The following is an 18,006-nucleotide window of genomic DNA, read 5'->3' on the forward strand; positions in this document are numbered from 1 at the left end:
CAATGGCAAATCCAGGCACATTCCTTAAGGAAAAATGGTAATGTTTACTTCTATTGATTTCTCATTGCTAAATTTATCATATTTCATGATTGTAGGGTAAATTTCAAGAGGCAGAAGTTGAATTCATTAAAGCAGGAAAGTCTAAGGAGGCTGTCCTCATGTAAGTCTTTCTTTTGGTAGATAACTGTGTAAATTGATATTTATAGTTTTGTACAGCTTACCATTCAGTTTACTTTTGAAAGGTATGTACATAACCAGGATTGGGATGCAGCCCAGAGGGTGGCGGAGGCTCATGACTCGGACAGTGTAGCTGACGTCTTGGTTGGCCAGGCACGCTTTGCCTTTGACCAGAAAGAATATCAAAAGGCTGAGGCTTTCCTTCTCAGAGCTCAAAGACCAGAATTGGTTGTCAAATATTACAAGGTCAGAATCATTTTTTTGTCATTATTTTGTCATTGAAGATTGTACTGAAATTTAGCTGGAGGTGCCAGCAGCTCATTACAGAGGTAACCTTGCAAGTCCCATTGGTAAAGGGTGATTTGTTTCATATGTAAATATTCTTTGTTTAACTTATGACTTCTCGATTTAAAATAGTGATTGAATCTGAAAAATGTAAGCAGTACATTTTTCCTATATGTGAAATCAAAGAATTGGCACAAAGGCTTACCTGAATTCATCCAGCAAATAGCAGGACATGTCTTATTTAATCAAAAACAAGTAAAATATGTTGGGCTAGAATTTCCACAGAGGGACTGTCCAATCTCCCTCAGTAACTTCAGCGGAGACCCCGGAGAAACAGCATAAGTGGTTGTTTATGCCGCTTCTCTGGGGTTTCTGCTGATCTTCCACCAAAGTTACAGTGGATGATTTGGATAACCCCCGCAGAAATTTCAGGCAATTGTGCTTTTTATGTGTAAAAGCTATTTTTAATTAAAATTCCTTGTTACAGGAAGTTGGAATGTGGAGTGATGCAATTAGAATTTGTAAAGAATATATCCCTAACAAGCTAGAACAACTCCAGGAGGAATATGAACAGGAAGCAATTAAGAAAGGAACAAAGTGAGCAAGTTACCTGTATCAAGTGGAAATGCTTGTATTTGCAATTATAAAGATTATATATTCTAGCTTTGGGAGAAAGGTTATATAAAGTGGGATTTATATGTTTGTTTGTTATAAACTAAAATATGTTTGTTATAAACACCCTGAGAGGAAAAAAATTAATATTATAACTTTTTCTGCCAGTTTTACATAGAAACATAGAAAATAGGAGTAATAGGCCATTCGGCCCTTTGAGTCTGTACCACCATTCAGTATGATCATGGCTGATCCTCTCTCTCAACAGCATATTCCCGCTTTTTCCCCATACCCCTTGATGCCTTTTGTTTCTAGAAATCTATCTATCTCCCTTTTAAATATATTCAGTGATTTGGCCTCTACAGCCTTCTGTGGTAGAGAATTCAACAGGTTCACCACCCTCTGAGTAAAAAAATTTCTCCTCATCTCGGTCCTAAATTTCCTGCCCCGTATCCTGAGACTGTGACCCCTTATTCTAGACTTCCCAGCCAGGGGAAACATCCTCCCCACATCTAGTCTATCCAGCCCAGTCAGAATTTTATACGTTTCAATGAGATCCCCTCTCATTCTTCTTAACTCTAGTGAATACAGGCCTAGTCGACCCAATCTCTCCTCGTATAACAGTCCTGCCAACCCATCAGTCTGGTGAACCTTCGCTGCACTCCCTCTATGGCAAGTATATCCTTTCTTGGATAAGGAGACCAAAACTGCACACAATACTCCAGGTGCGGTCTCACCAAGGCCCTGTATAACTGTAGTAAGACATCCTTGCTCCTGTACTCAAATCTTCTTGCAATGAAGGCCAACATACCATTTGCCTTCCTAACTGCATGTTTGCTTTCAATGACTGGTATACAAGGACACCCAGGTCCCTTTGTACATCAACATTTCCCAAGCTATCATCATTTAAATAATACTCTGTCTTTATGTTTTTCCTACCAAAGTGGATAACTTCACATTTTATCCACGTTATACTACATCTGCCATGTGTTTGCCCACTCACTCAACCTATCTAAATCTCCTTGCATCCTCCTCACAACTCACAATCTCACCTAGTTTTGTGTCGTCAGCAAACTTGGAAATATTATATTTGGTTCCCTCATCCAAATCATTTATTTATATATATATATATATATATAGTGAATAGCTGGGGCCAAAGCACTGATCCCTGTGGTGCCCCACTAGTCACTGCCCGTCACCCCGAAAAAGACCCGTTTATTCCTACTCTCTGTTTCCTGTCAGTTAACCAATTTTCAATCCATGCCAATCAATACATTATCCCCAATCCTATGTGCTTTAACTTTGCACACTAACCTCTTATGTGAGACTTTATCAAAGGCCTTCTGAAAATCCAAATACACTACATCCACTGGTTCTCCCTTATCTATTCTATCAGTTATATCCTCAAAAAACTCCAGTAGGTTTGTCGAACATGATTTTCCTTTCATAAATCCATGTTGACTTTGTTTAATCCCATGGCTATTATCTAAGTGTGCTGTAATCACATCCTTTTATAATAGACTCCAACATTTTCCCTACAACTGATGTCAGGCTAACTGGTCTGTAGTTCCTCGTTTTCTCTCTTCCTCCTTTTTTTAAATAGTAGGGTTACATTTGCCACCCTCCAATCTGCAGGAACTGTTCCATAATTTATAGAATTTTGGAAGATGACAACCAATGCATCTAATATTTCCATGGCTATCTCTTTTAGTACTCTGGGATGCAGATCATCAGGCCCTGGGGATTTATCTGTCTTCAGTCCCATTAGTTTCTCCAGCACCATTTTCTTACTAATTATCATTTCCTTTAATTCTTCTTGCTCACTAGACCCTTGGTTCCCTAGCATTTCTGGGACATTATTTGTGTCCTCTTCCGTGAAGACAGAACCGAAGTATTTATTTAATTCTGCCGTTTCCTTGTTCCCCATTACAAATTCTCCCGTTTCTGTCTGTGAAGGACCTACATTTGTCTTCACTAATCTTTTTCTTTTTACGTACTTGTAGAAACTTTTGCAGTCGGTTTTAATGGGCCTAAGTTTCCACATGATTTGCGCCTGATTTTTAGGAGCAACTGGTGGAGAACGGACTATCTTAGAAATCGCAATTCTCCACATTTTTTTTTTCTGCAGTTCTAGTCAGTTAGAACAGTTTCACTTTGGAACAGAATTTTTTCTTCAAAAGGGGGCGTGTCCGGCCACTGACGCCTGATTTCAAAGTTTCCACAGTGAAAACATACTCCAAACTAACTTGGAATGGAGCAAGTGAAGATTTTTGTAGAACTGAAAAAACCTTGTCAACACATTAAAAAATCAGGCGCACGTTACAAATTAGGCGTCCAGAACGAGGGGGAGGGAAGTCATTAAATTCTACAATAAATCCTTATTTATACTTCTACAAATATTATACAAATAAATCCAACCTGAATAAACATTTATAAGCAAAGAAAAGATTAAATAAACCATCTTCCTACCTGTGTGAAAGTGCTTCAGCCACGGAGAATGCTGCAGGAAGCCTCACAAGTTGAGGCAGCCGTTCGTTCCCGCGGGGGGGGGGGAGGGGAGGGAGGAGGTAGCCGTTCGTTCCCGCAGGGGGCGGAGGAGGAAGCCGTTCCAGACGGCGGGCGGGGGGGGAAGGAGACAGTGAGAATGCTGCAGGAAGCCTCACAAGTTCAGCAGCCATTTCCCGACGGGAAACGACTGCCTCAACTTTCTGAGGCTTCCTGCAGCCTTCTCACTGCTGCAAGAAGCCTCAGTGCTGATGTGCTGATGGCAATGTGCTTTTATTAAAAAATGTTCAAAAATTAAACAGCTACAAAGAACTACAAAAATGGCCGAGTGCCAATGTTTCCTTCACACTGCGCGTGCGCGAACGCTCCAACACGCACGCGCAGGGTTGCTGGCAGGAAAAAAACTAATTTAAATGGTACCCGCCCCCTCCCACTTACAAAATCGTCGCGAGTGTAGGCTCCGCCCCCCTGGGCGCCGCGCCAAGCAGACATGGAGCTGCAGGGCGCTCCAGAATTGCGCGTTTTTTTTCGGTGCGAAAAACGGGCGCCCAGCTCGGAGGGGCGCCCGTTTTTTATCGTGTGGAAACTTGGGGCCAATATTCCTTGCAAGTTTACTCTCATTATTCTATTTTTCCCCTCTTAATCCATCTTTTGGTCCTTTTTTTGCCGAATTCTAAACTGCTCCCAATTCTCAGGCTTGCTACTTTTTCTGGCAACTTTGTATAACTCCTCTTTGGATCTAATACTATCCTTAATTTATTTTGTTAGCCATGGTTGTGTTTTCCTTTTGTGTTTTTACGCCAGAAAGGAATGTATAACTTGCAATTCATGCATTCGTTCCTTAAATATTAACCATTGCCTATCCACCATCATGCCTTTTAATGATTCTTCCCAGTCTATCATAGCCAATTCATTCCTCATACCTTCGTAGTTTCCTTTGTTTAGATTTAGGACCCTAGTTTCGGATTGGACTACTTCACTTTCCATCTAAGAAATTCAATCATGTTATGGTCACTCTTCCCTAAAGGACCCCGCACAACAAGACTGTTAATTATCCCCTTCTCATTACACAATACCCAATCTAGGATATCCCTACTAGGCTCCTCAACATACTGATCTAAAAAAACCATCTCGTACACACTCCAGGAATTCATCTGCCACAGTATTATTACTAATTTGGTTTGGCCAGTCTGTATGTAGATTAAAGTCCCCTACGATTACTGTAGTACCCTTGCTGCATGTATCTCTAATTTCCTGTTTGATGCCATCCCCTACATTACCACTACTATTTAGAGGCCTATAGACAACTCCCACCAATGTTTTCGCGCCTTGATGCTCCTTAGCTCCACCCAGACTGATTCTACGTCTTGATTTTCTGAGCCAATATCCTTTCTCACTATTGCTCTGATTTCATCCTTTACTAACAACGTCACACCATCCCCTCTTGCTTTTTGCCTGTCCTTCCTAAATATCGAATATCCTTGGATATTCAGTTCCCAACCCTGGTCATCCTGCATCCATGTCTCTGTAATTGCAACCGTTTTACCACCATCTGCTGCTGAGAGAATGGATGGTGACTTGCTTGAAGGCTTTTGCTAATGTTCCTCTGAAGTGTAACTAAGATGCATGTGAGAGCAACCATGGGAGACCCACCGCTGATCATTTTCTCCACCTTCCCCTCTCATTTAACTCTCCATCTGATTTTTCCATCTTTGCTTTAAAGTGAGGCACTAGTTTGACACAACCTGCAGATTATTCAGAAGGTGATTTCCTGAGTTGCTAACAGTGTGTTCAACATAAATAAGATGTTATGAAATTTATCAAAATTATAAAAATAACTGGCTCCAGAGTTAGAAGAGCATCTGCAGTCCATTTAGAAGTCCATTTGAGAGAGAAATTATGTGATGAAGTTCCTGGTCAAAATTGCACATTTGTAGACTTTGCAGGTTTCTTAGGAACATGCATATGTCATAAAATGAAGCATCATCCATACAGCTATTGTTCTTCATTATACATATTTCTTTGCTTATACACTCATTGGATTTGCTGTCAATTGATTTTTATGATGAACAGAAATTAGGTTGACATATAATTGTTAATGTATTATACAAAATTATAAAAAATGTGTTGGTTTCATTCATACCTATGATATATAATTACAGTGCAAAACAACTTCTATCATTCCCTACAACAGCACTTGACTGTTTATTTAGGCACCAACATATATTTTTTTGATTTAACTTCTATTGATTTCATAATTGTGTCTCACAGAGGAGTAGAAGGCATAGTTGAACAGGCCAGAGAATGGGAGCAATCAGGAGAATATGTCAGGGCCGTGGAATGTTACCTTAAAGTCAAAGAGACGAATAACCTGGCTCTGATGGAGAAGTGCTGGATGAAGGTAAAATATGTGCTTCAAGTGTTGCGTTCACAGCAAGAGGAACAACTCTTGGTTGAAGCAAAGCCAATAGTCCTTGGCTACCAAAATGTTCTTTTGGCTACTAGATGCCAAATACTAGAACTCGAGTTGGCTACCAGTATCTCCGATAGAGAAACCTTCACAGTGGTAGATGGCCACATTGCTATTTATTAAATGAACTTCAGTAGGCACATGATAAAAGGAATCAATAGCATTGTTTTTGAGACTTTTACTGAATTTTAAAGTACATCCAAGAAGTGCAGAAAACTTATGCACAATCAGATGACTACGTTATTTTTGGTGGATTATAGATTTTGATGAATGAGTAGTTTGTCTGGCCAGAAAACAATTTCTAACCCAAAATGAAAAGCAACACCAGAAAAATATCTTTATTCTTTGCACAAGCAATGTTGTGATAATACTTTAAATGTTAAACTGTAAGTGGTATGTTAAAGATGTGTAACACCACAATTAAGTGCAATTGTCACAAAAGCTAAATGACTGAAATTGACAAGCATGACCCATTGAACCTGTGTGTCAAAGTTGATTATTTCACCTGAAAGGAAAGAACTCTGAGCAATGGAGATGGTAACTGAATAGTTTAAACTCCATTTAAATTTGTAATATTTCATTCGAGTTCTATGTAGCATGATTTTTCTCCGCAGGTGCTGATTGACCTGCTCTATGTTTCCAATTTTTTCTATTCTGTTTCAGCTTTCTAGCATTTACAATTTGTTGTTTTTTTGGATTATCTCTTTTTTTTTTACTTTTCAGTTTTTAATGTAATTCATCTGCCTGAATTTCTTGCCTAACTATTATCTATGTAGCAAAATATTTTATAGTTCTTATTTGCAGAAGTTACTAAATTTAAATACATCTGTGCCTGACTACATATTTTTTTTGCAACATAATTTTTTTTAACAAGGCCTCTCATGCAAATATTCCTTGTATTAATGGCTTCTTTGTATTCCAGGCTGCTGAATTGTCCATCAAGTTCTTAAACCAAGAAAAAACTCTTGAGGTGGTTCAGACAGTTGGTCCTCGGCTGATTCAAATTCAGAAATACAGTGCGGTATGGATCAGGATTAATCTAAATTGTTTTGGTTCTGTTATATTTGTGAAAGTAAATATACTGTAAGTAATCATTAAATAAAAACAGAAAATGCTTGGAATACACGACAGGCCTGTCAATGTTTGAAGGAGAAAAGATGGGTTAATATTTTGGCTGGAGATCCTTTATTGGGACTGACAACGGATCTCTTCCTGAAATGTTAACCTGTTTTCTCTTTCAGATGCTGATGGACCTGCTTATATATATCTGGCATTTTCTTTTTTTTAATTTCCATTGTAAGTAACCCATCATTGGTATGGTAGTGTAATGGTTATGATACTGGACTAGTAATCCAGGAGCCTGGACTAATAATCCAGAGTGCATGAGTTCAAATCTCACCAAAGCAATTTGCGAATTTGAACTCTGTTTTAAAGAGCTGGTACCAGTAAAATTGATCTTGAATCGGTTAGATTGTCATTAAAAACCCAACCAGTTCACTCATGTCCTTTAGGGAAGAAAACTTGCCGTCCTTACCCAGTCTGGATTGTATTTGACTCCGGTCCCATACCAATGTGGTTGACTCTTAACTACCCTCTTGGCTGAGCAAGCCACTCAGTTGTATCAAGCTGCTCAAGAAGGCCCACCACCATCTGAGGGGCAACTAGGGGTGGGCAATAAATGCTGCCTTGCCAGTAGCGCCCACATACCAAGAATGAATAAAAAGAAAGCTTGCCAGTATGGACAAGATTTGTCCCTCTGATTTCCTAATTGCACATCTTTCCTCACCAATGGTATGTATGGGACAACTTACAAAATGGGGACTACTGCAATGAAAATGCACTCATTCACTTTTTGCCAGATATGAGCTTTGCATTGAAAGTACTTTCATGGACTTTCCTTCTCCTTTAACTCTGATTTGTTTTGTCAATTTTTAGTTTTGGTACAAAGCAGAATACTGTACCACGGAGTATCTTGCATTAAAGAAAGAAAAACCTGGACCATACATCTTCTCCCATTGAGCATCCTTATAAGCGTATTGTGAAACTTCATTCATAGTTTTTAGCTCAGACCACTACAGCTACTGTTCTGTCTGAATTTGATTTTGTGCAACAATGGTAATTTAAGGAAATACTTAATTAGATTATTAATTGGAGCATTATAAATTCTGGTCTAGCACTAAATCAAAGCAATGTCACCTTTAAGAGTTGAAAAATTATGATCAAAGTGCCATTTTAAATAGAAAAAGTGCTTTGAAAGTTGTACTTGCTTGTGTGTAATTCAATAGCTAAGAGGTGTTCTACTTATTTTAAAAGGAAAATGGGCAAAACATGATTTGGGGGAGATGTGAGCAGTATTTGACTCGGCACTTTCATCAGCCCTCAGCGCCCGGCCTTCCTAAAAATGAGGGATTAATGAAAAATTAACTGACAGTCCACCAATTTAAAAAAAAAAATGATTTTACCATGCAAGTGATGGTGTAGTTAAAGAAATTCAAATGACAAATCGGAAGAATTATCCTGTTGTATTCCTTTAGCTGCAAATATGAAAATAGAAAGGTAATACTGTACATTATGATCTGGAAACTTTACCATTTGTAGAATCAAATGATTGGTCACAGAGGTAACTTTTATTTTGTTCCAATATGTATGGCACCATTCTAGCTTTAAAAAAACTTTAACCTTAACTATCAAAATGTTTCCCTTTTTAAAATCAGTAGAACACCTCTCTTAGCGACTGAATTACATACAAGCAAGAACATCTTTTAAAGCATTTTTTCTATTCTTTAAATCACTTTGATCATAGGAATGGCTTCCAATACATTCAGAAGAGCTGTTGGGTTCACGGTGTAATATTTACTGTAAAATCACACTTGAGTCAAGCCAAATGTAAAATCTCTTTGACAAATCACAAATCAAGTAGGCAAGTCACAAAATTTGTCTGAATTTATGATCTATTCAACCAAATTCATGCAAAGTAGTTATCCTACTTCCCATAGGAAATCCTTTAATCCTCTAATTGTGCAACCTTAAGCATGACATTTTATAAAAGATACTGACTGACAGTTATTTTTTTTAAGGTTTCTACTGTGTTGGCCTGTTTTGATCATATTTATTCGAAGACTGGCTTCCAGCATGTAATGTGCTGATACCATTTTGGAGGTGCCTTTCACACTAGCTGAAAAGCACGACCATGTTTTCACACTTCTGTTATCCTCTAGAGTCCTCTAGAATGAAATTTCAATTAAAAAAAAAAGGTAAAGATCAATAAACTATAAACTACAATCGAACAATATAGAAAGAATTAAATACAGTGAAACCTGCACAAACAGACACCCCAAAAAACAGATGCCTGCAAAAACCTTACTGACAGTCCCAAATAACTTACATTGTAATAGATACAAACTGCCCCTTAAAGCCACAGACACTTGCAAATGATGAACTACGGACAGTCTCGAATACACTAAGTCCGTTTATAACTTAAGACACCAGACACGCAGGTAAGTGTGTGGTGGCAGCGAGTGAAAAAAATGGGTTTTGTAGAGATATCTTTACCCAACATGCACAATGGCAGAGACCTCTGGGATTGAATGCTTGCACAGGTCTATCATGGGAATAAAGGGATTTCTCTGCTGCTACAGATGTTGGGAAAAGAGATCCCCATTACACAAAAGCCGGGAACTGCTGGTCGGGGTGGGAGAAGGAATGAGGATGGGGGGGGGGGGCGCCTGAAATCGCAGCAGGGAAGCCTGAAATCACGCCGGGGGGTGGGGGCACAAGTGGGGCGGTTGCTGAAATTGCTCTGGGCTTTGATGGCAGAGATGGAGACTGGAGGCTTGGGGAGATTGAAAAAATGGTTTCCCTTTTCCTTGGTTTCCCCTCTTCCCTGTTCTTGGGTGGCCTCCTAGTTCTTGGATGTCTCACACAACAGCCACTGGCGTGAAACCACAAATAAAGATTCTCATACAGGTGACCCAACCTTTATAAGGTAAATCCAATAATATTTCTAGAAGTCATGTGATCCAATGTCTTGTGGTCAGATCATCACGTGATCAAACCTCCAACCAGAGTTCGTAGACTGACTCCATCAGTATGTCAGGTGGCGGAGAGCTACTCACAGCCCCCTACCCAGCCCCAGCACGTCAAACATTAGTATTTGCGGCGCATGAAGGTTGGGTATCCTGGAAAGAGATCTGCAGGACATTAGTCCCATGCCCAATTTGACTGGGATCTGCCAGGCACTCCGGCCCCACAGTGGCCACCTTACCTGTGCAGGCTGCCAACATAGCAGATCCCAGGATCAGGACATCACTCCCTCAATGGAAAAGGACCCTAGGATGGCAATGAACTAGGAAACCCAACACACAGAAAATGAACTGAAATCGCATTCTGCTGGCAGGATCCAGAATTGGGCAAGATCCCAGGTGAGGATGAAAAAAAGAAGGAACGCTGCAGGAGATACAGCCAGTTGCGGGATATTTGGTTCATCCAGTTTTACTGTACATACAATGACTTTTTAAAATAAGGACAATTGCAAATAAAGGACACCTGATGCAAGTCCCTTGGGTGTCGCTAACATAGATTTCATTGTATGTGAAAAAACTTTGAGGCAAAAACTGCACCTTCTGAAACATCTACACACCCAACTCAATTGCTGTTTATTCTACCATCTATTTTTCTGTGTACTGTATTTATTTCATTTTTATTTAATTGTAAGGTTTAAAAATGGGAATAAATATAATACCACATAGCTACCAGTTCAATATTACATTTAAACAACTTGTGAACCTAATCAAACATAACGCATTTGTAGTTTTATCACTTGTATTTTATGTAGTTGGTTCAACTCTTTTTAAATGTGATATCACACTGGGAGCTCCGTGGTATCCTCTGTGCTATGCTGTGTTATATTGACGAACTTCTAATGAACCATTTTTCAGACAGTAGTCTTTATTATTATTTAATTATTTTCGAATGCTGTGATTTTCCAGGCAGCTGAATTGTACCTTAATATGGATCTTGTTAAAGAAGCCATAGACTGTTTCATAGGAGGGGAAGAATGGAACAAAGCCAAGCGTGTGGCAAAGGAGCTTGATCCCAGGTAACTGCTTTCTAAATTGCAATATGTTCGGCACAATGAGTACTCTAGAGTGATCACAAGACAATAATCTCGTCAAGAGGTTGTTATAATGAAATAAACCATTGCTTAGATTTTCTGTCCATTGACTATGAATAATTAGAAGTCTTTCCCATGACAGCAAAGTTTAATTAGTTTATTAATTATCTGAGCTCCGAGATAAGATTACATCCACTAAATACTTTAGTCCACAGCCACCCCAATAAGAAAGACTTAAGTCTTGCGATCTGTCAAGAAAAATGTTATAAAAAATGTTTTTATATTAATTTATATAATGTGGAGTATGAGGTACCAGATTTATTGCATTTTGCATCAGATATTTTGTACTCTTTTCAACCAGTAGGAGATGTTAAGGAGACACGCAGACAACCACACTCCATGTCGTTGATCTGTGATACCAATTGGAAGGATGACATTGAGCTTTTTGAATTTGTTTATGATGTTTGATCATAATTCAGATCAACAATCAGCGCACTTAATTATTCTGCATCATATTGTCCATTTCTTCCAGTGGCCTTGGACTTCTGTCAGTTAGCTTTCCATGACCACTGTTTTTTTAAATCTTGTTGGGCCCATAAATCTTAGTGATGTCTTCTATGTTCAAATTGGGCAAGGACATACAAAAAAGTGTGTTATTTTCTCTCCAATTGTTACCAGCGTATTACGTTTCATACATCATATGCTATAAAATGAAAAGAAAAACACATTTTGTTTTTACTTCAAATTTTAACTTTTTAATGCAGCAACTCTAACTTTAATATATTTTTGTATTGCTGCATAGAAATGCAACACTGAATTCAACTCATCTGAAAATGAAAGGATTGATGTATGCTTTATTAAGACTTAGCCAAATAACGCAAGCAAATTACCAACCATATATATTTTACTGCTAAAATGGAATGTTGGCTCAGTAGTACAACTATTGCCTCTGGTTATGGGTTCAAGCTCCACTCCAGAAATTGAACACACAGACCCGTATTTTCCGGAGCCTACGGGTGCGTACGCACACATAAGGGTCCCGCAAGTTCCAGGTTTTTGCACACAAAGTGCATGCACAAAAACCTGGAACTTGCGATCTGTCAAGGAGATTCTAACAGAACCAACGCATCCCCGGGAAAAGTGCATTCATGCGGGGGGGAGAGTTGGGCTATTGTGCAGCAAATGCCCATGAAATTCTTACGCTGGTAAGGCCTGCGTTTACCAGCGTAAGAGTTTAAATGAATACAAAAATAATTTTAAAACACCTGTAAAATAAGTTGAGGTTCTTTTTAGCCCCTTTAAAACGTTGACATTTTTCAAAATGTTTTTGTTTTGTTTTAAATGTTTAATCAAATGGTATTTTAATTAATTTAAAATGTCTTTTTAAAAATGTATTTCATATATAAATGTGTTTTTTATGTGACCCCATTCATGCGTATGGGGATTCTGTACATACGGAATCCTCATAAGCATAAATGGGATCCCCTTATTTCATTGGTTGGGCCGATCCACATGATCACAGGGGCGCTTACGAACCATCTGCGCCCCTGGGGTACATGGACCTCTACGCATGTCTTCGTGTAGAGGCTCAGGAGCGCGAGTCTCCGTGGATCCCGAGGCACCAGGTAGGCATGGATTTTTTGCGGATCGGAGACATTTCTCCGCGGGAAGCCTTCATTTAGGTGGATGTAAAACATCCGATGGGAGTTCTCTCTGTGTTCTGGCCAAAACTGATCCCTCAACCAATACCACCAAAACCAATTTTCTGGTATTTATCTCATTTGTAATTGATGGGACTGTGCTGTGTGTAAATTGGCTGCTGCATTTGTATAGAAAACAGTGACTACACTTCCAAGGTAACTCATTAGCTGTGAAGAGCTTTGGGACATCATGAAAATGTGAAAGGTGCTATTTAAATGTAAGTGCTTTCTTTCTTGCTCTCCATTATTTTATCTAGATATGAAGACTACGTTGATCAACGCTATAAGGAATATTTGAAAAATCAAGGCAAAGTGGATTCAGTAAGGATTTCATTTGATTTGCGTAGTAAATTGACATGACATATATGTTATATATGTAAACCTGTAAATACCTTGTTTAATCACCAGAGAGCTCATCCCCTGGAGTCCCAAAGGGATCCCACAATCCCTTGGGAGCACCTGTACATGAGGCCTCACAGGAGAGGCACTTTGGATACCTGTAATAAAGGAATACAGTCACACAATACTTTAAGCTTACAGTATCTGGTCAGATTCTTTATTCAAGACATAACAATATATTATTAGACATTTGGCATATATTTATTTTATGGCTACTTGCTTGAGCAATGTTTGCTTTGGAGGTTAAAACTGAAGTTTGAATTTTTCTTTTTTTATGAGAAAGAAGTTTAAAAAAATGTTCTTGAAGAGATTTGAAAAAAATATATTTATATTGGAAGTGTTTAAAATTTTAATTCCTTCCCCTTTGTAATCTCTTTACACCATGGGGCCGATTTTACAAAATTGTGATCCCAGCAAGGAGCCTCGCCTCTTGTGAGCACATATCAAGAAATCGCTGATATCATTAAAATTAATGGATAACAAAATCATGCTAAGCAAGCCTGAAATTTCACAATGCCCACTACCGGTAGGTGAACCTTCCTGCCAAGAGTATGATTTCCTGGCAAAGTAAATAGGCAAGAGATCTGCTCCAAGTCCTCTGCCTGTGTTGTTCTGTAGCCAGTGCAAATGCTGTAACAAAGTGTATGGAAACAGTGGGCAAGATTCAGGTACAGCACTATTATCAAGCACCATTGAAGACAGCAAACCTTCTGTAGCTCCATTTGATCCTGGCCTGTTAAGGGACCAAATCATTAGGGTACTTTGCCAAAATCTTAGCTAAAAGGGTACTCAAATTGTAAAAGTTACACTGTTGAAAGTTACACTCATTTTAATTTTAAAAAGAAGAGATTGTGGATCGATCTAATAGTAAGCATATTATTAGCACCTTAAGATTGATTGTGAGGGAAGTAAGCTTTTTGTAAACTCCCTCTGGCTAGGACCATGGACTAGAAATGAAATGAAGTCTACTAATTTTCAGTTTGGAGTGGTGGTCCCTCCATATAATTCATACATATTTTATTTTAAACTCTTATTTTTTTCCAGCTGGTTGGAGTGGATGTGATAGCTGCACTTGACATGTATGTTGAACGAGGACAATGGGAAAAATGCATTGAAACTGCTAATAAGCAGGTAGAGCAGAAATTTTTGTTTGAGTATTTCCTATATTATTGACCCAAATTTCACACCCATGTGCCTAATGTTCCATTTGCACCTTGAAATGTTTCTTAAACATTATGAAATTTATTTTATATAATAAATTCTCTGTGTAAATTAACTTCAATCTGAAGAAACTATAAAGTATCGAATTGGTGCATTTTAATAGTATTGACTAGTACTTCACCACATTGAATGTTTTATGTACAATACAGTGCATTCTTGTGGAAAATTTGTCACATAGTCATTAATTTATGTGTTTGAAGAACATTTTAAAGCTGTAAACAAGGTGACCTCTGAGTAGCCTCAGACTGCACAATAAAAGATTCCAGTTTATGCTGTACCAAACTGATTTACAGACTGGTAGACATGTACTCGAGTCATTGTGGTTCCATAATAATGTCGTCTGTTATTTAAAGCCTTATGATATAGGGCTTGTTCTTCCTTTTGAGGGCTTTCTGAATCAAGCCAGCGTAAGTTTTATTATGGTATAATCTTTATAGTGGTAGCAATGTTTTAATTCCACAAAGAATTGATAAATGGTCTCTCCTGGGCCCCCTGCTGTTGACACGATTTGAAGTGATACAGAAGAGAGTACTTCCTGTAAAATTATAGAATAATTTTATAAAAATTGCAAGTGACATTGAAAATGATTACAGCAGCTTTAAGTTATTCCTCAAGAAGCCACTCTTCCTACTGACACTTGTTCTATTTAACTTTTCCAACATGGGGCCAGGATGGGAATAGATCATTGGAGTGGAAGCAGGCTTGTGTGGAATATAAACACCTACATAAACCAGTTGGACCGATTGGCTTGTCTCTGTGCTGTAAATTCCACGTAATTCCATGCATAATTAGGAGCCAAAGACTAAGGAGTGCTGGAAACAAATATTTGTATCTAATAAGTAAAATACTTTTTGTTTTTGTACATTCAGCTTTCAATTGTGACTGTACAGTAAAAATTACACTAACTGTACTGTCTGTTTTAGAACTACAAAATTCTCCACAAGTACGTGGCTCTATATGTTACACACCTTATCAAAGAAGGTCATTCAGAAAAGGCCTTAAATCTGTATGTTCAACATGGTGCTCCTGCTAATACACAAGTAGGTAAAATAATTGAGATTAATTTAATTATAGTAAATTTCCACAAATGTGTTTTGGTGAGGTGCTAGTTATTGGACAACGATGAATGGTGTTAAATATTCTACTTGGCTAATCTAACAGATTTTTAGGGATTTGAGGTCCCATATCAATATGTGATGGCTCTACTTTAAAAGCTGTGGGTCTATGAATGAATAATATAGAATTTTCTCCTTTTAACAAACTGTTCCTAGCTATTGTTTAAAAAAACACTGTGAAGTGAGGTGATATGGCAAAACTTCCTCTAAATAGTACCATTCGTAGTATTCAGCAGTGATCGGGAGCGATTAGCTTAAGTAATAGAAAATATGAATCAAGCTTTAGGTCCAAGCATATGGTACAGAAAGAGAAGAAGGAATTTTAACTCCCTGCGCCAGGCAGTAACCGTGTGGAACAGGAGTTAAAATTCAAGTAGTGCACTTAATTCTCTTACCCCACGGCTATTTTAATGCCTAGCTCAGGTGGCCAGACCCTATCAAGCTATCTTAGTGTGTCGTGGCCATTAAAATGGACCGGGCCTCGCGCAGAACCTCCTGGGCAACAAGCCTGCACGTTCTGCTAGCGGACTAGCCGGCAGTTAGGGTCTCAAGTATTTTGCCTATGAAATTTCCTCATTTGCAGCCTGTACTTAAAACTATGGGTCATAATAGCCTTTCCTGATCTTGTACATTCTTATGACAGTCTTTGAAAAATGAGAAGACCCTAAAAAGTGAACATTCTTTGTGTGTTTTAGTTTTGTAATTCGCTTTACCTTTTTCCTTTTTGTGCAGAATTTTAACATATACAAACGGATTTTCACGGATGTTATAAACATGCCAGATATAAATAGTGCAGATGCGTACAGGACATGGGCTGATCTTCGCGACGTACTCTTCAATCTGGTTAGTGTAGCATAAACTCAATTATGTATATGAGGAAAAAAATATTAAAACAAATGGAGACTTATGATCAAGATCTGGATGTCAATGAGTGCTGCATCATTGTTCTTTATCCTTCAGACCTAGATAGAAATCCAGACAGATGGAATTAAGATTTCTGGTCTCTGAATTCTATGAAAAGGTTTTGGATGGAATTAATTTAGGCAGTCTTAAATCAGTATTCTGCGCACATGAATCTAGAGCAAAAGACTACACTGAGATTTGGCATAAAATCAATACTGCATTCTTGCTTGGGTAGGCAATCTTGTTACATTGGTATAGTAAGGATGCTCCTCTGGGATGTGAGGATGGGACATTCAGGGCCATCTTTTCTATGTATAAATGTAGGATCATTTTAAACTCACCAAATGGAGAAAAATGCAATGGTTTTTGCACAAAATATATCTGCATTGCTTGAGTCCAGGTGAGTCTCCTGATTAGTGTACTGATATTACACGAATGTTGAACATTAAAAATTCTCAACCTTGATGCAAATCATGCTTGTGACCAATGCACAAAAATAATATATTCTCCAAACACTGCATTGATCTTAAGAAATTACACATGTTTTCAATGATGTTTATTATACGCACTTATAGCGATTATTTTGAGGATTTCCTTTCTGGTGCTAGAATAGAATGTTTGCATGTTGCCACAAACAGCTGTTCTGCAAAATATGTAGAATTTTCTCGACACTAGCGGTTTGACTTTTGTTGGTAAGACATATGTGCTAAGGATAGTTTCAACACCTCCAAATTATCCACTGCAATGAGGGATAAATTGGTTTAGCAGGAAAAAATGAGGAATACACACACACACACACACACACACAACGTCCGGAATCCTCAGGACCGAGTCCGTGCCGGTTTTTGGGTTTTTCTGAATTTCAGATAAGAAAATCAATAATCTGAAATCCGGAATCCTCGACTAAATCCATACCGAATTTCGGGTTTTGCCGGATTTCAGACCTCGCTGTTTGCTGATTCACACCGCTCCTCGCTGATCCTCCGCTCCTCGCCGCTTGCCAATTCCCGCCAATGCTCCATTCCTCGCCGATTCACTCCGCACACTGATTCCCGCCGATCCTCGGCCCGGCACTGCATTTTTTACCTGTTTCCTCGTCTCTCGCTGCCCGATGTCGCCATCTTGGCTGCCTCAAAATGTCCAGTTTTCCAACGACAATTCTGGATTCCGAACGACTCCATCTCCGATGCGCAAAATGTCAGTTTTTCAGACAATTCTGGTTTTCGGAGTTCCGGATTCGGGATGTTGCACCTGTATACATCTGCATGCTCTTCCTGTCTGCCAACTGACGTTCTGTTTTCACGTTTTTGTTACACTTTTTGGGCCCAAGTTTCCACAGGATAAAAAACGGGCGCCTCTCCGAGCTGGGCGCCCGTTTTTCGCGCCTAAAACGACGTCAGAAAAAAACCGCGCTTTGCAGCTCCTTGTCTGTTTGGCGCGGTGCCCAGGGGGGCGGAGCCTACACTCGCGCCGATTTTGTAAGTGGGAGGGGGCGGGTACTATTTA

The 18,006-nt window shown here is 38.8% G+C and overlaps 1 protein-coding gene across 3 annotated transcripts in view; it reads left to right on the forward strand.

Annotated features, from left to right (window-relative positions):
* Positions 1-18,006, forward strand: part of ift172 (intraflagellar transport 172) — a 159,311-nt gene that overhangs the window by 120,440 nt on the left and 20,865 nt on the right. For all 3 annotated transcript variants that reach the window (XM_070885161.1, XM_070885162.1, XM_070885163.1), the window contains 10 exons: positions 96-160; positions 243-423; positions 950-1,059; positions 5,851-5,980; positions 6,972-7,070; positions 11,038-11,147; positions 13,120-13,183; positions 14,306-14,392; positions 15,406-15,522; positions 16,330-16,440. In XM_070885161.1, the coding sequence (XP_070741262.1) occupies positions 96-160; positions 243-423; positions 950-1,059; positions 5,851-5,980; positions 6,972-7,070; positions 11,038-11,147; positions 13,120-13,183; positions 14,306-14,392; positions 15,406-15,522; positions 16,330-16,440 (1,074 nt within the window). The remainder of the gene's footprint in view (positions 1-95; positions 161-242; positions 424-949; positions 1,060-5,850; positions 5,981-6,971; positions 7,071-11,037; positions 11,148-13,119; positions 13,184-14,305; positions 14,393-15,405; positions 15,523-16,329; positions 16,441-18,006) is intronic.

This window comes from Pristiophorus japonicus, chromosome 7 (genome assembly GCF_044704955.1).
Source record: "Pristiophorus japonicus isolate sPriJap1 chromosome 7, sPriJap1.hap1, whole genome shotgun sequence".
NCBI lineage: Eukaryota > Metazoa > Chordata > Chondrichthyes > Pristiophoridae > Pristiophorus > Pristiophorus japonicus.